We start from the raw sequence: 24,393 nt of genomic DNA, 5'->3' as shown, positions 1-24,393 counted from the left end.
GTGGACAAGGAGGCTGATGTGCGAGGAATCTGTGAGGGGGTAGAGCATCACACGTGGTCAAGTGATTTCGTTCTGCTTACAGTGGAATTTACGCATTGCGTTCCTCCAAGCCCATGTCCAAAGGCTCATGGGCTCTTGACAGAGGAGTCCAAAATGAAGGCCTGCTGGGCCAGTTAGTTTGAACGGCTATACCAGGCTGATCCACCAGCTGTTGATGTGGATGTCGGGGCGTTACTATTTCTATTGCAAAACCCTCCAATCAACTGTGGTCCACATTTGTTTGTGGAAACAGGCTGCGGTGAACTGGTTGAAATGGAGTAAAGCTCCTGGGTTCTGTGGCATCCATGCTGAACTTCTCAAGACTGGTGGAAATGCTGTACTCATGTCGTTGCATGCAGTTCTGTGCTCTGCCGAGAACACGGGCATCACCCCAACTGACTGGAAGAGGATCCTTGTTGTCCCTCTCTGGAAAAGGAAGGGTGATTACCAAGACTGCAACAACTACCAAGGAGTGACGCTGCTTTCAGTACCGGGCAAGGTCTTTGCTCAGATAATTCGCGATAGGGTTCACCACCATCTGCTTCAGCATCACCGTCCTGTGCAGTCAGGCTTTACACTACAGAGGTCAATGATTGACCGTATTCTTGCTCTTCGGCTCCTCAATGAACGCAGCCGAGAGTTTCGGCAGGGGCTGCTTGCACCCTATGTTAATCTCTGTAAAGTGTTTGATTCAGTGAATCAGGATGCCCTCTGCAAGGTTCTTGGTCTTCCTGGGGTGCCACCAAAACTGATCAATCTGATGTCTGAACTATATTCTGGTACTGAGAGTGTTGCGAGATGTGGTGATATCATCTCTGACTTACTTCCAGTTATTACTGGAGTTTGTGAGGGGTGTGTGCTGGCCCGGTCACTTTTCAGCACTTGCATAGACTGGATTCTGGGAAGGATGTCGGAGAGATCAAGCTGTGGTGCATCATTTAGGAATGTCAAGATCTCTGACCTTGATTTCGCAAATGATGCAGTCATCTTTGCGGAGACTCGAGATATCATTTTGGGGGCCCTCGGGGTGCTCAATGAGGAGTCGGAGGCACTGGGATTTTGGATTTCCTGGGTCAAAACTAAGATCCAGGCTTTCAATGACATCTTGGATGCTGCTTTCCTGTCTGTGCCTGTTTGTGGTGCAGATGTTGAGGTCATGGAGAGATTCACTTACCTTGGCAGTGATATTCATGTCTCTGCTGGCTGTGAGCAAGAGGTCAACAGATGTCTGGGTCAAGCCTGGGGAGTCATGGATTTATTGGACCATGGGGTGTGGCACAGTCAGTAGCTGTGCTGGAGGGCAAATGTCCAAATCTTCAGGTCCTTGGTGCTTCCAGTCTTGCTCTAGGGATGTGAGACTTGGACTCTCACCAGGGATCTGAGACGGAGACTTAATTCCTTTGGTACCAGGTCTCTTCGGAGAATCCTTGGCTCCCGCTGGCCAGATTTGTGTCCAACGAGTGGTTACTGAGAGAGACTCAAATGAGAATTGTAAACTGCATAGCCTGTGAGCGTCAGCTGCGACTGTATGGACATGTGGCTCTGTTTCCTGACGCTGATTATGCTCACCAGATTCTCTCAGCAAGGGAGCCTCATGAGTGGAGGAGGCCAATGGGCTGAACACGTGCCTCGTGTTTTGGGGAAGAGAGCAAATACCAATTTGAGGGGGTCAAACTCCCCCACGCCCACCCTCCCGTAAACCCAATTCATGAGTGCAGATTTTGATGCGGTCGGTAAACTTTGGTACATCACGGGTGATGAATGTTGTGTGTCAGGTTAGGTTACATTTGTGACCTGCTACAGGTACCATGTAAACCTGTACTAACCTGTTCAATGGTCAGGTTGTCGGTGACTAAACCGTCTCCTCCACCAGGTTTTTTGGTGAGGAGGGTGTTTGGATATGGACACCCAGCAGATTAAAAACAAAACCTGTCCAAGGACGGAGGAGCTCCTTGTGAACCAACGGCCATCCATATCTAGTGCGCAACTGTGTCTGCGGACGTCCTCATGCAGTTGGGTTACTTTTTATTAGGAGGTTGGTGGCAGGATTTGCACTCCGGCCACCGTAAAAGCCTTCATTCCGCAAAACACAAAAACGCAAAAAAAATCTGAAAACCCACTCCGTGGGAGTACCTCCTGTGCAGCTTCCCTTCGCAGGGCAGCTCAACGGAAGACGGGATTGGGGCAAAGCCTTTGGGACCCCCAATCTTTGATGATAGGAGGGAAACCACGGGGTAACATTCCTGGGTCAGATTGCGGGAGAGTGTGTCGGAGTGGTGCTGAGGTGTCGTCCACCAGACAGTGGTCTCCTTGGGTTAACCTGAGGCGGTCCCTTCGGGTGGGTGCCTGGAATGTCCTATCCCTAAGAGAGGATGATCACCTGTCTCTGTTAACATCTGAGCTCAAGCGTTTGGACATCAGTATTGCAGCACTCTCTGAGGTTCGGAGATCGGATTGCGGCGAGATCATGGTGGGTAGTTACACTGACTATTGGTCTGGTCGCTCTGATTGTTACCATACTCAGGGAGTTGCTGTAGCTGTTTCCAATAAGCTGACCCCAATGATAATTGAGGTAACACCGGTCAACGAGCGTATTATGAGACTAAGGATTCGTCAATCCTAAGGTGTCATTTCCCTGGTCTCTGTCTATGCTCCGATTGAGGCGAGTGATCTCACCGTGAAGGATGCATTCTACGCCATGCTCGAGTCTGTGATAGATCAGTGCCCCAGACGAGATACACTTCTCGTTTTGGGGGATTTCAATGCATCGACTGGAACTGATAGGGATGGTTATGAGACATGTGTTGGTCCCCATGGGTCAGGAACTATGAACCAGAATATCACTAAGTTCCTTGACTTTGCAAGAAGTCATGGACTTAGGGTGGCTGGTTCATGGTTTCAGCACCCACAAGTTCATCGCTGGACTTGGTATTCCAACTCTGGTGGTGTGGCAAAGGAGATTGACTATGTCCTCATTGATGGTCGCTGGAGGATGATCCAGAACTGCAGGGTCGACCGGAGTGCTCAGTTCCTCAATACTGACCACCGGCTTGTTGTAGCAACTCGAAAGCTGCACTTTAAGTCCGGGAGAATGGTACCATCCCAGCCAAGGCTGGATGTTGGCAAGCTCAAGGATGAGAGGGTAGCTGAGGAGTTTGTGAACAGGCTGAGTGGACATTTGGGGGGTCTGGGTGCTTTGGGGGGTCCTGAAGAGTTGTGGAGTGCCTTCAAGACTACCGTCTTTGATGTTGCCAGTGGATGTCTTGGAACTCACCACAGGGCAAAGAAGAATTTTGTCTCTTAACGGACACTGGATACCATTGACCACAGTCACAGGGCCAGGCTGAATGGCAGAGCTGAGCTGTTCAGGGAGCTGAGGGGTAAAACTGTACAAGCACTAAGTGTGGACAAGGAGGCCTATGTGCGAGGAATCTGTGAGGGGGTAGAGCATCACCTGTGGACAGGTGATTCTCATCCCGCTTACAGGGGAATTCGCGCATTGCGTTCATCCAAGCTCATCCCTCGGAGCACTGCAGTTCGAGCAGAGAGTGGTAGGCTCTTGACAGAGGAGTCTGACGTGAAGGCCCGCTGGGCCGGTTACCTTGAGCGGTTGTTCCAGGCTGATCCACCAGCTGTCGAGTTGGGCATCAAGGGTGTTACAATCCCTGTTGCTGACCCTCCAATCCACTGTGGTCCACCTTCGCTTGTGGAAACACGGGCTTCTGTGAACTGATTGAAACGGGGTAAAGCTCCAGGGATTTGTGGCATCCATGCTGAACTTCTCAAGTCTGGTGGAAATGCTGCACTCGTGTCGTTGCATGCAGGTTTGTGCTCTGCCTGGAACGCAGGCATCATCCCAATTCACTGGAAGAGGGGCCCTGTTGTCCCTCTCTGGAAAGGGAAGGGTGATCGCCAAGACTGCAACAACGACCGAGGGGTGACGCTGCTCTCAGTGCCGGGCAAGGTCTTTGCTCGGATAATTCTTGATAGGGTTCACCACCATCTGCTTGAGCACCAGCGTCCAGAGCAGTTGGGCTTTACACCAAAGAGGTCAACGATTGACCGTATCCTTGCTCTTCGTGTCCTCACCGAAAGCAGACGAGAGTTTCGGCAGGGGCTGCTTGCAGCATTTGTTGATCTCTGCAAAGCATTCGATTCAGTGAATCGGGATGCCCTCTGGAGGATTCTTGGCCTTCACGGGGTGCCATCAAAACTGATCGATCTGACGTCTGAACTCTACTCTGGTACTGAGAGTGCTGTGAAATGTGGTGGCACCATCTCTGACTTATTTCCAGTTGTTACTGGAGTTCATCAGGGGTGTATACTGGCCCCCACACTTTTCAGCACTTGTATGGACTGGATTCTCAGGAGGATGTCGGAGAGATCAAGCTGCGGTGCATCGTTTAGGAATGTCAAGATCTCGGACCTTGATTTCGCAGATGATGCAGTCATCTTTGCGGAGACTTTAGATATCCTTTTGGGAGCCCTTGAGGTGTTGAATGAGGAGTCGGAGCCGCTGGGATTACAGATTTCTTGGGTCAAAACTAAGGTCCAGGCTTTCAATGACATCTTGGATGCTGCTGTCCTGTCTGTGTCTGTTTGTGGTGAGGAAGTTGAGGTCGTGGAGAGATTCACTTACCTTGGCAGTGATGTTCATGTCTCTGCTGGCTGTGAGTCACAGGTCAATTGACGTCCGGGTCTATGGATTCACTGGATCATGTGGTGTGGCACTGCCGGTACCTGTGCGGGAGGATGAAAGTCTGAGTCTTCAGGTCCTTGGTGCTTCCAGTCTTGCTCTTTGGATGCGAGACTTGGACTCTGACCAAGGATCTGAGATGGAGACTGCGTCCGGTGGAAAGTGGACGCAGCGACGCGCTGTTCTGGCACATGCTCCCATACCTGACCTGACCTGAACGTTGTGGTCAAGTTTCATCAAAATTGTGTGTTTTTGTGTGTGAATGCCCCCCCCCCCATGGACCCACTTTATAATAAAAATACATTAATAACTACATGAAGGTGTGGAGACATCTTTAGATTCATTGATGATTTACGAGCAATTAATTATCGGGTTTGTATTTGATCAGATTCATGATCAGATATATCCAAAATATCGGAATTCAAAAACAGGACCATCTGCCCTGAATCAGGAGCAACAGTCACTCAAACCCCCCACAGACCCCCTTCGAGCGTGAATTTTTTAATGCCGTTAACAAACTGTGGTACATCAAGGGGGGGGGGGGTGAAGGTTGTGGTGAAGTTTCAGAAAAATCATGTGTGTCGTTTCGGAGGAGACAGGGAATACCTATTTTGTTGAGGTTCAACACTCACCCCTCACAATCTGTAGACCCCCAGTGAGCGCAGATTTTGATGTGGTGGATACACTTTGGTTCATCATGGGTGATGAATGTTGTGGTCAAGTTTCATCGAAATTGTGTGTGCATTTTCGGAGAAGAGAGCAAATACCTATTGGGGGGAGGGGGATAAATCTCCCCCACATCATGAACACAGATTTGAATGCAGTCAATACACCCTCATTAGGCATCAAGTATGAAGCTTGTGGCCAAGTTTCATCAAAATCGTGTTTGGTTCAAGCGATAATGACTGACTCACTGACTCACCTACAGAAACTGCTCGATCGCATAAGCTCACCTGACTAAAGTCCAGGTGAGCTAAAAATGAACTTATTAAACAGATGAGACTTGTGGACGGAACAAAATTTACAGTCAAAAGGCCCGGTGCTCGTTCAATTCGGGGACTCACCTTGGGGCAAATCGACAGATAGAATATTAATTATTAGTCAAAAGGCCTGGGCTTGTTCCCTTCGTGAACTCACCTAGGGACAAATAGACAACTTTGTTATTTCTGAAAAAATAAACTTGTGGCTATCCCTGAAGGAGAAATCGGCAAGATATTTTCGTGGACATGGTGAATGTTTTTTTCCTCAATCGCCATTCACTTCAATATAAAATGGCGACTGCACCAGATCTCTCATTTTGATACTACTAGTACTCCTATATCAGTAAAGAAAAGCAAAAGTTTACTGACAAGGCAAAACACAGTCTTCTTGTCAAAGATTTGATTTATTTATGATTGCTCTTTGTAGATACAGTTACACAACTTCAGTACAACTTAGAACATTTATTCACATACAAGACACATTTAATATGCGTGCATAGGAGGTTCTGAACAAACACATTCCAGAAATCTCAAATACAAATGGAGAATCTTAGTCTTTATATAGTTTGAGTAAGACCGTTTTTGGCTTGGTGCCAACTTGTCTGGTCTTGACATCTTCCAGGCAAAGCTTATCTTCGAGTCTCTATACAGCCCCAGCTTGACCTGGTTGAATGGTTGTAACATATGTTTCAAATCCAGACATGTTACTCCTTTCTTAAAACAAAAAAATCGCACAGAATGCTAGAATGACATCAAACGCCAACTCTAATGGTCATTATATTAATACAGTTTCCATCCCAAAACTGGGAAGATATATTATCTTGAAGCAACTAGAGCTTGGTGAATACATCTGGATTCCTTCTTAAATCCACATTCTAACTTGTTTGTGAATTATATATGAAATTCCTTTAGATAATTATGAAATGATTGGTAATTCTTCTTATATTCAACGTACTGGCAAAGTTCAACATGTTTACACTTTTAATATACAGGTGATCGTTCCATACAAAGGAGAAATATAATTATGTTAATTCCAAATGGATACATACTTCAAAAAGAATCATATTATATTTGAGTACATTTCATTTCAGGTTTAATATTTCATTTTAATACCAAGTTTTAACTATCATCAATTTGTTTATTTGATAAATGATATGCTATGATAAAAATGATTAAAAAATTATTATTATGATAAAAATGTATCTACATCTTATTCTCATATCTCTCTTGTAAGTTGGGCTATCCCTCTTCTCTGCCTTCAACCCCCCTCCAGGTGTTTCAGAACTTGTGTACCCAGGAACGATTGGAATTGCTGTTGGTGGAGCTATGATGCTGATGACAAATTTACAGGTTTTCCTTTCTTTTTGACTGCCTATTCATTATTAGCCCCTGTTGGAATTAGTCCAAAAAGGGGGCTTATGTATTTGGTTTCGCTTTTCGTGTCCGTGCATGCATGTGTCCGCAACCATACCTCAGACATGTATGGACCAATTATGTTCGTATTTGGCACCATGACAATACATGACCGTATACATAAGCACATCTTTTTGTTTTGCCATGTGATAAAAGATGGCTGACTGGCAGCCATTCTAGTTGTTTTAAAAAAAACAGCCCGATGTTGAATACGTCCTCAACCATTTCTCGTACATCCAATTACTGATGTTGTTAAAACTTGGCACGCAAATATAATGAATGATGGTTTACATAAACGCGTCATTTTTTGAGATCAAATCCAAGATGGCTGAATGGTGGCCATTTTGTTACATAAATGTGTCCTCAACCATATCTCAGACATGCATGGTCCAATTTTGTTCAATCTTGGCACAAACACAGTACATAATAGCATATACGTGCATCTCTCTTCTTTATTTTGTGATCTGGTCAAAGATTGTTGACTGGTAAACTGGTAACCATTTTAGTTGTAAAAAAATAACCCAGTATCGAACACGTCCTCAACCATTTCTCGGACAGGCATTTACCGATCCTGTTCAAACTTACCACACAGATAAAGAATGATGGCTTACATAAGCACATCATCTTTTTTTTCGAGATCACATCTGGAATGGCCAACTGGCGGCCATTTTGTTACTTATACGTGTCCCCAACTATTATTCGGACATGCTTGGTCTGATTTTGTTCAAATGTGGCACAAGCACAGTGCACCTTGGCATATATTTGAACCTAAAACTATATTTTGCGATCTGATCAAAGATTGCTGACTGATAGACTGGTGGCAATTTTTGTTGTTCGTAAATATGGTCGAGCCCGTTAACTCCGTCCAGAAAAATTAATAAAACAACGGGGGCTATGACATTTTCTGTCTTTTTTTTCCTTGTTTTTTATCACTTCAACTGCTGCATTGTTGTGCAACTTATAATATGGAATAGGCAAAGCCTAGAAGCGAACGTAGAATTCTTCTTACATTCGCTTCTGACTTACCTATAACTTGTTCATAACTGTATACTTGCCAACTATACCGTGGTACATGAAAGCGCCGCACACCTTATGATTTTGACGCAATTTCCGGTTACTTCGGCCTGGATTCGGGATCAGCGATCAAATAATGTAAATCACGGTTAAAAATTATTTTTTGATGATGTGGGAGATATCTTTATTAAAATTAACTTTGGGGAAAAATAATAGAATAAATAAATAAGTAAACAATCACTTCTGGTCAAGAATAAAAGAAAATATAAGTTCCGGAAAGAATTTCAAAATCACTCCCGATAATGTTAAATACAAAATAAACACTTCCTGTCATGAAAAAAATCACTTTCAGAAGTATAAAATTCACTTTGGGGAAAAAGATAATTGAATAAATAAATAAACACTTCCGGTCATGATCTCCCGGCATGCATCATTCCCCATGACAAAAAACAGAAGCAAAAAAAAAGGAAGCAAAAGGGTCATAGCCAACGACACGGATTCACTATTGCCAGGGTATTGTGTTGTTTTTGTTGTTTCCTATTCTCTCATGTGCACGCGTTAAGTAATATTCACAAGACAGAAATAAAATCCAATCGTGTTTATACACCGCACAGCATTTAACAACAACCGGAAGCAAAAGGTCATAGCTAACGACACGGATTCCAAATAGCCAGGGGGTATTGTGTTGTTGTTGTTGTTGTTGTTGTTTCCTATTCTCTCACGTGCACGCGTTAAGTATGAAGCTCACTGCGTTCGCTATAATGACCCCATTAAAGGGCTATGTAATGAGGTGGTTTTAATTTGAGGCTCGTGGTGTAGTACTCCTTGAAATGTTGCCCATGAACACATTGAGTATCTAAATTCAAGCTCAGCGTTTGGTATGGTTTTTTTGATGGGCGTTTTAATTGACAACGGCACCCTGTATGTTTTCAGCTGGAGTCTCTTGGGAATTTGAGTTCCCGTCAAGCAAGTGTGACTTAATACATACACATTTATAAAGTGTGTGTGTGTGTGTGTGTGTGTGTGTGTGTGTGTGTGTGTGTGTGTGTGTGTGTGTGTGTGTGTGTGTGTGTGTGTGTGTGTGTGTGTGTGTGTGTGTGTGTGTGAAAGAGAGAGAGAGAGAGAGATAGAGATAGAGATATTATACTGACTCGGTTCTGCTCACCGGGCACTTTTAACCTGACGTGTTCGCACAAAATCTGATTGAAATCGTCTTTTAAATATAATTTCAGCATATAGATGAAAGAATGGAAATTTCAAAATGGTTCATCATAATTATTCTGTTCCTGAATGAAAATCGGATTCACGGAAATAGAACAAATATTCCTGGATGAGACTTAAAGGTGTTGATTTCTTACCATTTCCTGTTTATACAATTAGCAGCTGCAGTGAATATATTGTCGCAGACCCGGGGTCAGGGCGAGATGACCACAAGGGGGGAACGCTTGGGTTCCCACCAGACTCTCCGGAACCACAGGCCATCGCACACGGATAACTCCGTGACGTGGCGTGTAGCTCATCGATCGTGAACGCCAATAACTCAACCACGTGCCCGAGCGTCCTCTGCATAATGCTAACCGGTTACCTATAATAGTCACATAATCTAATTACCGGGGGACACGCCCTCAGTATGCCTTGTTCAAACTGGGTCACCTTGCGGGATCAGATGCAGAATCAGATCAGATCAAGGAAAGCTGGCAGAGTGGGCGGACCCAGCAGGCGAGTAAGGCGGGCGGTGTTTTGGCAGACGCCAGCAGGCAAGGATGGTGGAGTCAGCTGGAGAGTAAGGCGGGCGGATGCCAGCAGGCAAGGCGGAAATTGAGAGAGAGAAGTGGGCGGATCCAGCAGGCAAGGCAGGTGGAGTCAGCAGGCGAGGCGGAGATCGAGAGAGCCAACGGCTTTGCGATCCGCCTTTTATAAGCCCTGTGGTGTAGGGTTGGGTTTCGACCCGAAGCAATGCGTTGTCACCCGAATTGTGCGCTCCTATTGGGCCCCAGCCCCACACTACCAGGCTCCTATGGCTGGAAGTGGTCCCATTCGTACACCCGGCGCAACGTGGCCTAGCCGCGGAATTGCCTTGCACCGAACACCGTGACATGAATCGCCCTGCACTGTACTCTCGGGCCGTGTTCCGGCGATTGGCCGAGGGTCGCGTCGGTCCCGCGTGCCCATTTGGGCACCCCCCGGTGCTCTCTGGTTGGCTGGGTCAATGCGCTTGTTCCATCCGCACACCACACGGCCCGAGCGGTCTAGGCCATGCAGCATGCCTAGCGGCGACTGGCCGAGGGTCGCGTCGGTCCCGCATACCCGTTCGGGCACCCCCTGGCGCTCTGTGGTTGGCGCTGGTCAATGCGTTTGTTCCATCCGCATGCCACGCTCCCGAGCGGTCTGACCTGTGCAGCACACCTCTGCTTGGTGGTGACTACATTGAGGCAGAGGTGCGAGGAGGTGCGTGATGACCGCTGCCGTTTGCGGGAGATATTGGTGGCCGAGGTGGCGAGCGAAGGTCGATGGTGAGATGCTGTAAATCAGCGTGCAGACCCGAATGCAGATGTGCGCCATGCGCGTCCCTACAGTACGGTTGTGATTATCTAGTGGCTGCGCGCATATCTGTTATCGTGCATTTGCGCCTGCTTCACTTTGTATCATGGATTGAAGGAAAGGGGTGGATGCAAATCAGGACTGAAAAGAAGATAGATATAATTATTAGATTCAGATTCGAATGAAAGGGCGCGTCCCGTACAGTCTTGTGGTGGAGAGTTTCTCATCGTGATTTTCACAGGCGGCCGTCTGGGTGCAGTTCCTGCTTCAATTTCTTTCATGGATAAAAGGAAAGGGTTGGATGTAAATTAGGACTGAAAAGAAGGTGGAGATATAATTAGACCTAGCTATAAGACCCACGCAACGCACTTCTTCCCGTTAACCCATTACACATGAGGGGTAGGTCTGACTGCACGAATACTCACGAAATAATTGCCTGGGGATCACTGTATGTTGGGTGCCATTGCCTTTAAGTCGTGTTTTTCAGAACCGCAACAATAACACAAATAAAGAAAGACCTACCCACATCTCTCACCTGTGAAAGGAGGGAATGGCCAATCAGCTCTCACCTAATCAATTAAACTCAGGTGGCTAGGATTATATAATTAATTGACCCCTCCCACACTTCTCTAGCTGAAGAAGCTGCGTAAAGCAACCCAAGAAGACCTACTCAAGGTAAGCGCTACGCTGTTCCAAACCCTTCCTGGAGTTCCTCAACAACAATAAAGACGTTCACAATTCCCTTCCTTCACAGGTGAGAGATGTGGGTGGGTCTTTCTTTATTTATATATTGACTGCTTTTGACAGTGCGTTTTAGGGGAATACTCCACTGGGCGATACCTCCCTGACAGCTGGAGTGTTGTCTCTTGCTTTGTGGCACTTCGTGCAGCTGGCGTTGGTCCAGAGAATGAGATGCGACTGTCAGGCGTGAAGGGAGGGACTGGGGTGGGAAGAGGGAAGAGCCCACCAAAGATGTGTGTTATTCGTGCCCCATTCTGTGCGATGAAAAAGTATCACGGGCTGCGCTCGAGTCTGCCATTGTACACGTGGTCAGTGCGTGTGTCCGTCCGTCATCGAGCATGCCCCGTACAGTGCGCGCAGGTCCGCCATTTATCAAAGGCGGTGTCGTTTGCACGGTGCCAGCCCTGATCTGTGTCAGGGAATTGAGGGAAGGGATTGGATATAATTATTGGATGGAGATTCAGACTGAAAAGGAACAGATATATTTATTAATGGAGATTCGAATTGAAGAAGAGTGCACCACGTGCACACTGTATGTTGTTAGCATTTGGTGTATTGGCTTTGCCTCTGATCGCCTAAACAGTGGGTGGGGGGGGGTCGTCGATGTGGGGCACCCACACTCCATGCAGCACTGGCATTTATTGTTGGCTTCTGCTGCTGCCCTTGGTCTTCTGTGAGGACGCATTCTTACTTGAAGGGAGCGCCTGTGGTTTTTACAGATGGATGTCCGAGTGTAGCACCTGCTGGCTCAAGTGAGGACTGCTTGCTTGGATTTACCTCAGTAATAGAGAAAAAAGAATAGGAATGAAGTTCAGAGGTTCAATCAGACCTCGCTATGAGATTTACACAACGCACTGTCCGTTCGACCCACTACACAAGAAAGAAGGGACTATCTGAACGTACATAAATGAAATAACTGACTGGGGACCACTGTATGTTGGCTGCTATTGGTTGGTATTGGAGGGATGCGGTTTCCAGAACCGCAACAATATATAAATATATATATATATATATATATATGTATGTATATATATATATGTATGTATATATATGTATATATATATGTATGTATATATATGTATATATATATGTATGTATATATATATATATGTATGTATATATATATATATATATATATATATATATATATATATATATATATATATATATATATATACATGGCCCTTCTGACCCAATAAATGCATCATGGCATTTAAACGCCACAAACACATGTGTACAGCTTTGCTTCCCACTCGGACAGGTTCAGGAACACATGTTAGAGTGTCTTTTAAAGACCGAGTATAGACTTGGAGACAATTGAAATCGCTATATATGAGGAGGAGAGAGAGTTGAGATGAGTGATTAAAAGTTGGTACATGTTTTAGTTGTTTACTTAACAGCAGAGATTTGGATGGAGTCATTTTTTAATTGACTCAACAGCTACTCTAAACACATTAATAAAAATAAATTTTGAACCACATTAAAAAATTATCTCACCACAATTGAGCATTTCCTTCACAATATTTCAAAATAGGTGTTCCTCATTGCAGGTTTGTCTGTATTTGCATTTGTGACTGCAACACTTATTCGTTGTAGAAAAATAAGTCAACTGTGATTTGATGGTCTTTTGAATTGTTTCTGTATTGTTCAGTGTGTGTGTGTGTGTGTGTGTGTGTGTGTGTGTGTGTGTGTGTGTGTGTGTGTGTGTGTGTGTGTGTGTGTGTGTGTGTGTGTGTGTGTGTGTGCGCGCAGGTTGGAAACCTGTTTCCTCGCTATCAAGCAACATTCATTACTGCATGTAATGGGGCTTTTGATTCCTCCCCCTCCATCGCCATCCTCATTAAGGTATTTGGTGGTTTGGTGGAAAATAACTCAATTTCCACAAGTTGGATCAGCATACCAAAGGAGAATCTTTAATTTCGTATATACGGAGGGAGAACATTGAATGATTGACTGAAACATTCGAATGGACTTCACTGAAACAGAAACTGAAGCAATTCTTCTTATACATAAGTTGACATTCCAAAGAATCGAGGGAAGACATTTGGCAACTCACCTACTGGGTTAGCTGATAAACATTAGGCAAAGGAACTCAAACTGCAATACGTGTCCACTGGGTGAAAGAGAGAATGACATAATCATGGTAAAAGTTGCAGTGTTATCAACTAGGTCACCCTGTTTCATAGTAAGACATTCCTTTTATCAATACTAGCATAACCCGCGCTCTGCGCGACATGTTGGGGTGGGTGTGTTTGAGAAAGGAACTGATGCAGAGTATCAGTCGTAATTTTACTTTAATGCAGTAAGTGGAATACGATTTCACTGTTTCAGAACCATTTTATTTACTTTTTTTGTACCATACACCTCATATGGTCTTTGAGGTAATGTAAGCCGAATATCACGTTACTCGAGCGCAGAACAAAGTTGAAGATAGCGCGACACGAAACCACAAACTCGGAAATAATATATAAGATGTTGGTCAAAAGACTCTTGGGTAAAGGGAAACGTAAGAGGGAAATGGGTATTGAGTGTCTGGCTGAGTGTAATTGTGGGTGGGGAGTGGGTGAGGTAATCAAAATCAAAATAAAGACCAATTACTGCCCTGTAGTCCAAAGAAGGAAGCCAGACATATCAAAACACAGACACACACACGCACACACAACTGGCAACTACTTCCAAAAGATATTTTATTTGAAGTTATAACCTTAACTCATAAGCAATTGACTGATTTCCTAACTGCCCAGATCATTAGCTGGGCACCGTTTTTCATTGTGGTTTTGATCCTTTCAGCCCAGAACCTCTCCAAACGGTGGATCCACAACCCCGGTCGCAGGTCCACATCAGTAGATTACTCAACATCAATGGACCTACAACCTCACAGTTGTGTCCAGACAGTCAGTTGGCTGGAAAGTAGCTTTCGGCTGGAAAGGAGATTTTAGCTGTGAAGGAGATTTAAGCTGGAAAGGAGATTTCAGCGGAAAGACAGTCAGTCGGCTGGAAAGGAGATCCAAATTGGATCAGCTGGAAAGGAGCGAACAGGGTGATATCTGGATTGAGAAGAGGAGAGGAGATGATTGGTGGACCAGAGAAGTGGTGGAGTAGTTTGGTCAGAGAGTAGGATGGAGAAGGGAGTTCAGTACAGAGTGGAGTTCCAGGAGCAGTAAGCATGAAAGCAAAACCAAAATAGTTTGTTTGTTTGAGCCTAACTTATGGACCATTGAAATTAAATAGGAAGTAAACAATAGCTATTTACTGCTCTCCATGTTCATATGAGCACCTTGATTGTGGAGTGGGTAATGTCAATGCCTGGTATTGGCTTAATGGTTAGGGTGGTGGGCTTGGAATCCAGGATCCTGAGTTCAAATCCTGCTTGACTGTTGAATTAATACCAGGTGGGGTTGACTGCCTATCATTCTTCCGAGGTCGGCCAAATAAGTGCCAGATTGCTGGTATCCTGTGTCGGAGTGGTGGCCTGTCCAGGATTGTGCCCAATAACAGAGGAGACTCTCGGCAGCACCAACGCTCTGCACAGAGTATGGTCCCAATGGATGGATGGATAATGTATTGTTGCATTGCTTTCACTTGTGCGGTTTCCATTGCCATGTCTGCCCAGCAGACATTTCTCCACCCTGCAATGGAATTGTGATCTGTCCAAGATTCTTTCTTGGCCATGTAAATGGTTACGAATTGTTGTGAGTGCTCCAACACTGTGTCAAGAGCTTGGGCTTCCATCATGTTGTAGCTTTTATTGCTGCAAAGAGTAAAAAGTGAAACCCAAAACCTATAACAGTGACTGGTATATGATGTCATTCGGATAAACTATGCAAATGTTTGTGTTTTAGTTTCTGTGGCAGGCTGGTATACCTCTTCAATATTGCTTTGCGGCCATCAGCCTCGCCTTCCCATTACTGATTATACGATGTCTAGTACTACTACCTCGCTACCACATCCCTTTACCTGCACCACCAGGATACCGCTACGGGTGAGTATCTGGGACCAGAGTGGAAGTCCAAGTTCCATCTATTTTGGGGATTGGTGCAGATTGCTTGAATGAAATGTTGAAATTGTATGAATGGAGGGATGGAATTGAGTTTTAATTCATCCACTTCTTCGTTTTGCATCAAATAGCTTGAGAGTTTCTCGCACACATGGTTGAGCATCGTGAAAGAGCCAGTATTAGTAAACTGAACAGATCAGTATGCAACAGGCCAAAAGGAACAGCAAAGAGGGTAGGAAAAACTAAAAGCAAAGCCAAAGGCTAAGACAGAGGGAGGGAGACAAACAATGGGTGAGGGGAGGAATGGGGGGCAGGAGAAGATACATGGGGTTGACAAGATGGATACAGGAAGAAAGAAACTCTGAGGAGGGAAAACTGGAAATTTGGAAGGAGAAGGGATTTGGGTCAGGTTAACGACATTCGAAAAGATAATTGTTTTGGATTGGGGACGTTGTGAGATGGTGGTGAACGATCTGAGATGGTTGTCATTTTCAAAGATAATTACAAGTTCTGGTGATTGGATGGCTGGATCAGCTTTTAAAGTTCCAATTTAGATTTTTGACTTCTGCAGATAATCCAGGTTCAAAATATTGTATACTGTATTGGCGTGAAGGTGGCCGGGCTTGAATCCCACTCCTGTCAGCAGTTCTAGGGGAGCTGGGATTTGATTCCCACGAGTTACCTAAATTTGTGGTGGCCAGGCAGTTAACACCGACCAACCTCATGGGACGGTTAAACGGTCCTTATTCCTTGGAGGCGGACATGCTCATTGACATGGATTCTTTGATAAAACACAAATATTTACAAAGACAACAACGAAGATTTTAAGGACAATGATGTACTAAATTTAATAACAACTCCTATGATCAAGGCCCCGCACACACAGACACAAACACAGACAAAGGGTAACAATGAAGAAAAAAAAACCCCTTTAAAAGGATAGGTACTCAGCCTGGCCCTCGTCAATTTGGTTTTGGAAAGGTTCGTCTGGCACGTGCATCTACCAAAACAAAATGGCGCCATCTCTACACGGCACAAGTGGCAAAGGGAAGGTGCTCCCGGGCCAGCACGAACAAATCGGAGCGAACCTGAGCGCTCTGCACATGCTTGCAGCGCCTCGTTCAGTCCTCGACATGCACCCTCGCCACGCACACACACACACGCCTTTTCCATCCTGGTGACCTCTCTTATCTTCCCCGTCTCTCTACGTTCGTTTTCCACCGGGTGTCTCGTCTTACTCCTGTCTCATATCGCTCCTCCTCGTTGTCCTTGGGGCATGGCCTCCTCACCTCCATACCCGGGAAGGCGGGGCTTCTCCTGTTGTTTAAAGGACTCAGTCCCTAGCTTATGGCCATACTTGGAAGATAAAAACGTATGGAAAATCACAGAGGGTAATCACGTACAGGGAACTTATTTTAATTCCCCAAGCTAATCAACACCGCACCACTCCTCGTGTGGTGACACGTAACATTTAAGCTGACAGATTTCCTGACAAATACATTGAGGTGCTTCTACCCTTCCATGGACCATGCTGCACTACACAATCCTATCTGTCCATATCTGGTCCATATCCGAACCTAGCCGGGAGTTTATTCCCAACGATCTGTTCCTTTTAGCCGGTACGTTCTTGGCAGTGTCGCTCGGCTGCATCTGATCCGGTAAAGTGATCCGGTTCGGACAAGGCGTACCGAGGGCATGTCCCCTGGTAATTAGGTCACGTGATTAATTAGGTAACCCGATTAACCTCTAGACGGGAGGAACCTAGATCATGTGGTTGAGTTATTGGCATTCACGGTTGGTTAGCGACCCGCCGCATCACGGAATTATCCGTGTGCAATGGCCTGCAATTCCGGGGAGTCTGGTGGGAACCCGAGATAGCTTCTCCCCTGGTGGTCTTCTCACCCGACCCCCGGCCTGCAACAATATATATATATATATATATATATATATATATATATATATATATATATATATATATATATATATATATATATATTGTTACGGTTCTAGGAACCGTATACATTCAAACATACAGGTGCCCTGAAGTTAGTTATGCCATTAAGTATATGTGTAGACAGAACCCCTCCTTGTGTGTAGTGGGAAATTGAAGGGGTGCGTTGCGATGTTTTTTTAGTTAGGGTAATAAATCTTTATTTCCCCTCTTATTTGAACCACAGTACCTTTTTCTCGCTTTCCGAGGTGAAATCTTTGTGAGGTACCTTTTTGGCGAGTGCAGTCACGCGTGGAGGGTCGGGCACCCGGCATGGCCGAAACCCTGCCTAGAAGGGGCGGACCCATGGAGGCCTTGTCCAATCAGGGCGGACAGTGATGTCAGTTTTGACCAAGGCCACGCCCTGCTGAGGGAGGTTGATGGACTACGAAGGGACCCTCTGAGACGTGCGTTCGTTGGAGTTCAGTCAAAAGGCTCAGTTCAGTTCTGCATTCGCTGGAGCGTTCGTTGGAGTTTTTGCTGGAGTCTTGAGTTTGGTGTACGAGAAGGATTGACAGACTGAGAGTTTTTTTTCATGAGTGTGTGGGTGGTGGTGCATGGCCGTTCTTCATTGGTGGAGCGATCCGTCTGGTCGATTCCGATAACGACCGAGGACACCTGACCTCGACCAGGTCTCTCGCTGGGTTCTGTCCGCGACCCTGAGTCCCGCCCTGGGACTCCGCTCTGCTCCGCTTGGGTTCCTCCGTGGACACCAGCCCCACGCGTGTGACTGCGGGCCAAGCTGCACGACCATTGGTGGGTGCCGCACCACGGAGCACCACTCCCTCCAAAGTGCAGGTTCCCAGCCGAGCCGCGACCCCAGCTCGTCTCTCTCCCTGGCTGCGAGGTTCCTTGGAATTCACCTGGGTTTTATTTTCGTCTGTGTGTGTGTCTGTGTGTGTGGTGCCATCTGCGAAGTACAACTGCATAAGTGTTTTCGATCATTGTAAATCTCCTGTATATCCGCGATAAGTTTGCTCTGTGTCCTTCTTGCTGTAAATAAAACAATTGTAGAAATGTTCCCAGTTCGTTTCTGTCCTTACTTTCATTGGTCCAGCATGGTTCGGATCTGAGTTTTAGCCGGGTATTTGTTCCCATTAATCTGCTCATCCTAGCCGGCACGGCTTTGGCGGTTCCGCTCGACTGCACTCGAACCGGAGTTGGTAGTCGGTAGTTGGAACTCTACTGCAGTCGGTAGAGTGACCCGGTTCGAGCAAGACGTGCCGAAGGCGTGATTCCCCGGTAGACCACACCGCGTGGTTAATTAGGTAAATTGGTTCTAGACAAAAAGACCCTACGCTACGCGCTGGAGGTATTGGTGTTCATGGTCGGTTAAGCGACCCGCCGCCTCACGTAGTTATCCGTGAGCGACGGCCTACAATTCCGAGAGTCTGGTGCGAGACGACGTAACTCCCCCCACCTAGCGGTCGTTCTCACCACCGGTCCCTGGCCTGCAACAGTATATACATACAGTGTATATATATATATATATATATATATATATATATATATATATATATATATATATATATATATAGTATTAAATAATGGAAGTATTTAGATGAAAATACCAAAAATATATGATATTAATAAAATACATTATAAATAAGCATTAATATAATTTATTGGTGATTTCTTAGATACGCAGTGCAGTATGTTAAAATCTGTTGTTAATGACAGTTTGAGTCTATGGTTTGACGGAGGTGCTGTGTTGTGGACATGTCTGCAAGGTTAAGTGTTTATCGCTTCGTATATTACCATATAAAGTGGTGTATGATTAAAGTTCGTCATATGTAGTAATACTTTTATAAAAGTAATAACTAAATTAGTTTGAGTAAGGTATTGCATTGCTGTGTTGACTGCCTGTCTGGACACAACTTTGAGGTTGTGGGTCCATTGATGCTGAGTAATCTACTGACGTGGACCTGCGACTGGGGTTGTGGATCCACGGTTTGGAGAGGTTCTGGGCTGAAAGGATCGAAACCTCGATGAAAAACGATGCCCAGCTGATCCTGGCAGTTGGGAAATCAGTCAATTGCTTATAAGTTAAGGTTATAACTTCAAATAAAATCGCTTTTGTAAGTACTTACCAGTACATAATACATGTGTTCATGAATTTATATGTGTATGTATGTACTGTATGTGTGTGGATGCATTGGGCGTGTGTGTGTGTGTGTGTGTGTGTGTGTGTGTGTGTGTGTGTGTGTGTGTGTGTGTGTGTGTGTGTGTGTGTGTGTGTGTGTTGTTATGTCTGGCTTTCTTCTTGGGATTACGGTGCAGTAATTGGTCTTTATTTTGATTGTGAAGAATCACTTTTTCAAATCCTCGAATCCGATTCTCGAACCGGATCCTCACCAAAATCTAACCAATTTGTCATTGTTACACACCCAACCTATTCACAAAGTTTCATCCAAATATGTCCATAACTTTTTAAAAATGTCATGCGATATTGTACATCGTTTTGACCCTATCTCTCAATGATGAAGAATCACGTGGAAAAAAAAAACAATTCTCATATCCGGGTTTGAACCCAGACCATCACAAAGTTCAAAGCAATTTGGCCTTGTGACACACCCAACCTGTCCATCAAATTTCGTCCGAATCCATCCATAACTTTTTGAGTTATCCTGGTGACAGAGGAACATACAAACAAAGAAATTAAAAATCCCACATAGAGCCACACTTGGCAAAACAGCAAAGAAGATGGGACTCGGTAGAGCGCATACCTCTGTCAGGCTGAACAGTTTGTGTTTTGTATTGTAGAGGCCGAGGCCTACTATCTCAAAAAGACATCAAGTAATTTCATATACAAGCCATTCATTCCGTACAATGGAAGACACTTCCATGCATGGAAGGAAGACCCCAGCCTACATGGTTGCAAGCTGGTGACTTAAGGTTACAGAGCTTTTCTGAGCGTTTATATACAGTTTGTACCAAGATATCAGATGAAACTTTGTTGACTTCAGAGAAGCCATATTAGTAGGGTGAATATACTGGTTCTGGCTCACTTTTCCCCATGTAAATGAATGGGGGATTTTCAACGATTCATATTTTTTTCCCTAAAAATAAACCCCCTTTTTATCCCAAGGTATATTTATTTGTCTCCCCTTTTAACCTGGGGACACTTTTTTTTTTCAAATAATCCATGCAATAAGATAAAGATTTGTTCAAGTACTAAAGTGGTAATGTGATTTGTTAAAGGTGATTCGAAAGAAATATCTGAAACGTCTAAGCCTCGGGACACTCTTTATCAAATAACCGATGCATATTGTTTAGCTCACTCATTGAACCTATAAAGATTTGTTCATTCTCAAATCCCTTCAATAGTTTAATTTTCTTTGCACAATAATCCCCATCTAAAATATTGAAAAACAAAACATTTGAATCTTTATATTTTTTAAGATACCCCTTTTGTGCCATTACGAAATGATAAACTTCTCTTAATGCTCTTGTTTGACCACCTCCTGAGCCACATATCATTTTGAGATTATAGTAAATTGTTTTTTCATTGTTCAATTGATAACCATCAAAGTTTTCAGTCCATTCAAGGATATTCATTTTTTTCTTTACATCCTCTAACTTACTACTTTTTAAATTGATTCGCTTATTTGTTTTATTTACCTTTGTTTCAGTTATTTTTTCAATAAGACTTATTTGATATTTTTCACATTCATTATGTTTTCCATTTATATACCAAGACTGAGATTTTCTCCACTCTTTAGCTTGATTAATACTTGGTTTGACCATTTATATATTGCAAAAAAACGCGGCGGTTGCCCTTAAAAAACCCTAACCCATCTTCCGATCGTTAAAACACAATCTATTCTATTCACTCTATCATACAATATCCATATGGAACACAATCTATTCCATTATCTAAAATAAATCTCTTATCATCAAAGGCTCCTAATGCCTTTTTATTTACTTCTTCACTATATATGTTATGTTTGTAACTTCTTATTGTATTCATTTTCCTATATTCTACTTTCTTATTCATCAAACAATTATAATAATTTCTAAAAGTTATTGATTTCTTTATTACATATTTCTTTATTCCCTTTAACCTCTTATCAATCTGATCACCATACTTATAAACATATGCCTTTGCTCTCAATCCAATAAACTCACTCATTACTTTTCCACCCAACTCATCATTAAACTTCCCAATAACCTTTTCATTCTTTTTGGAAAATAACTCACTCTTCTTGCTGAAATTACTTGTATCATATACTCCAATATTTTTCTTCATATCTTTCTAAAAATCATCAGTTTTTATATCTAGGATAAAACTATCAGTGTCCATATACAACAATGAAACATTTTCACCATACTCTTTCTTTAAGTCATTATACAAATAATCATACATCAATATCTTTGATAAATCAAGAACTGCTGTTCCAATATAAATTGGTTTATCCATTACAATACTTTCCTTTTTCATATGAATTGCAGAAAAGTTCTCTGAAAAAACCTCTTCTCTCTCAAAACTTGGTTTATTTATCAATCTCGAAGCTTCTTTCCAAGATGTTGCGAATCTAATGTTTTGCCTGTTTCTAACATTTTCCATAGTCTTTCCAAATACAGCATTATTCATTAATTTATAAAAGTCCCCTTCAAATTTTACTTTTGTATTTGCTCTCATATCTGTATTGAATTGAATATACTTTTTCACCCAAGGACTTTGTTTAAATTTTAAAACTCTATGAATTTTAGCTACTCTCAATCCTTCTCTCAAAAACTGTTTTAAGCTTCTCTGATGCAAAACATATCCCTCTTTATCATAGAATGTTGTTAATAACTTTTCTGTTGATTTGCCTTTAATATTAAAACTTTTATGATAATCACTGAACCATTCCTTCTTTGGGGTTTCTTTCTCACATGCAAAAGGAAGGTCTTTATGCTTATTATGAAGATCACTCGGGTACCTCAAATCAACTTCAAAATAATAACCTTCTTCTTCGCCATTCAATTCCTCTTGAGAAGAAATAACAATATTCATCAAAGCCTTTTCATAATCCTTTTCTTCCACCCACTCTAATTTACCATAAGGCAGAGATTGAGACATTGCCCATCCATACAAATTATTAGCATCAAAGTACATCAAATAATTACTATCTTTTTCACCATCATAATTTGGAAGATATTTATTATTTGCTTTAGCATATCTTTTTGAACATACTTGTGATATTCCACCTCTCTTGGACTTCTCAATCATCAAAAGCATATCAACATCACTGATTAAATCTATATCTTGTTTTGTCATTTTCAACATTGCACTCCAAGCTAAACCAGGAGCTGTGAAATAGTATGCAGGATCTAATCCATAACAATTTTTATTATGACAGAGTGATCTAAAAGCTTCAAACACATCAGCTAACAATAAAACATCTGTTTTTAGATATAAATCATGATATTCTCCAAGGTTCTTTATCTTAAATATTTTCCATATTTCTTGTGCATGTTTATATTCCTTATCACTTATCTCTTCTTCATAAAGGTTATTAAAGAAACTTTCTTTTGAAGGAAGTTGTGTTTCTTTAAATCTCATAAATAAATCCATATAATCATAAGGATAAATTCCCTTACTTGTAAGAATTTTCTCTTTACTTTGAATTTCATTCCTTGTTTGAATTTCCTCTCTCGTAAGAATTCCTTCTTTAATCAGAATTTCATCTTTAATCTGAATTTCCTCTTTAGTTAGAATTTCATTCATTGTTCGAATTTTCTTTATAATTATAATTTCATCTTCAGTTAGAATTTCTTCATTAATTTCCTCATTAATTAGAATTTCCTCTTTACTTTGAATTCTCTCTTTAATCTGAATTTCCTCTTTAGTGAGAATTTCCTCTTTTGGAAAGAATGAATTAAGATTTGGAAAAGAGTCCGTGGAGCTTAGATTTGATGCGAGGTAGGCTAGTGGTGTTCCCATAAACTTGTAAGAATCTAGAAACCTAATACGAGTTAAAGGTTTTGTGAATATCATTTTTGTAAATGAAATATACTTTTGACTTGTGTTTGTTATGGCAGAAATATTCCCTGGTGTTTTTGAAAGTTCATTTATAAATAGATGTGTATCATAGTTGGCGCTGTTGTGAAGAAAGACTGGAATAAAAGAAGGTAATTTATAATTAAGATTACAACAGGAATGAGCGGGACCTCTATATTTACCAGTAAGATGACAATGATCCCTAACTTTAGACTCCTTAATTTCCCCCTCACAAATATGACAGATATTGTTCTTTCTAAATTCTAATTTTTCTTCTTTGGTTAATTTCATCGGTTCATTTGTTTCTTTCATTAATTTACTGAGTCTTATACAATCCTTTTCTAATCGTTTTACAAACTCTTGTGAAGCTTTTTTTCCACTATAATGTTCAAGTTTGTTATACTTTTCTCCAACAGATGATTTGATATAATAACAGAAACCACAAGGAATATGTTTTTGATATTTATTTGTATATGATTCTTTTGGATTAGGAGAAGCAGAATTTATCTTTTTAAGGATACACTCAAAATCAGCGTATATCACAAATGGGTGCATGATAGATTTATTATAATCTTCAAAAGAAATCTTTTCACCAGGTTTAGGCATTGTAATTACAGCTGATTTATGATTACTACAATATTTTGAATGTTGTTCTAATCGTTCTTTTGTATGAAATGAATTAAGACATCGCTTACAAGGATATATTTTGTTTGCTGTTCTGAATACCTGAGAAGAGATTAATCTTGATAAATTATTGATGTATGTGTAATGTGAATTATTTCCAACACTAAAATATAAAAGATCAATGTGTGTTTCTTCATTTTTATAGTTGTTTGAAATTTTTAATATTTGAACTTTGTTTGTATCCGTTAATCCATATACATTAATAGAAAGATTATTCTTTTTCTCAAATTTAGGAATATCTGTTAGTGGCATTGGGAATTTAAAATCATTAATGTCCAAGGTATTCTCATATTTCATATATTGTTTTACTCT

At 42.6% G+C, this 24,393-nt stretch overlaps 1 protein-coding gene and 1 long non-coding RNA gene across 7 annotated transcripts in view; one reads left to right on the top strand and one right to left on the bottom strand.

Annotated features, from left to right (window-relative positions):
- The window catches only part of LOC147033986 (equilibrative nucleobase transporter 1-like), a 227,815-nt gene that overhangs the window by 113,472 nt on the left and 89,950 nt on the right, over positions 1–24,393 (top strand). For all 6 annotated transcript variants that reach the window (XM_085874440.1, XM_085874451.1, XM_085874460.1 and 3 more), the window contains 3 exons: positions 6,989–7,065; positions 13,177–13,269; positions 15,267–15,406. In XM_085874440.1, coding sequence (XP_085730566.1) covers positions 6,989–7,065; positions 13,177–13,269; positions 15,267–15,406 — 310 coding nt within the window. The remainder of the gene's footprint in view (positions 1–6,988; positions 7,066–13,176; positions 13,270–15,266; positions 15,407–24,393) is intronic.
- LOC147033989 (uncharacterized) overlaps positions 6,138–24,393 on the bottom strand; it is a 73,497-nt gene continuing 55,241 nt past the window's right edge. Inside the window, exons 2-3 of the long non-coding RNA XR_015056366.1 lie at positions 13,481–13,537; positions 6,138–6,378 (exon numbers count right to left, since the gene is read on the bottom strand). This is a non-coding gene — a long non-coding RNA (uncharacterized LOC147033989). The remainder of the gene's footprint in view (positions 6,379–13,480; positions 13,538–24,393) is intronic.

Source organism: Eptatretus burgeri, chromosome 1, assembly GCF_056783735.1.
Source record: "Eptatretus burgeri isolate ZD-2024b chromosome 1, Ebu_testis_v1, whole genome shotgun sequence".
NCBI classification, from domain to species: Eukaryota; Metazoa; Chordata; class Myxini; order Myxiniformes; family Myxinidae; genus Eptatretus; species Eptatretus burgeri.
The sequence above is the reverse complement of the archived record's forward strand: the minus strand, read 5'-3'. Positions and strand labels throughout refer to the sequence as shown.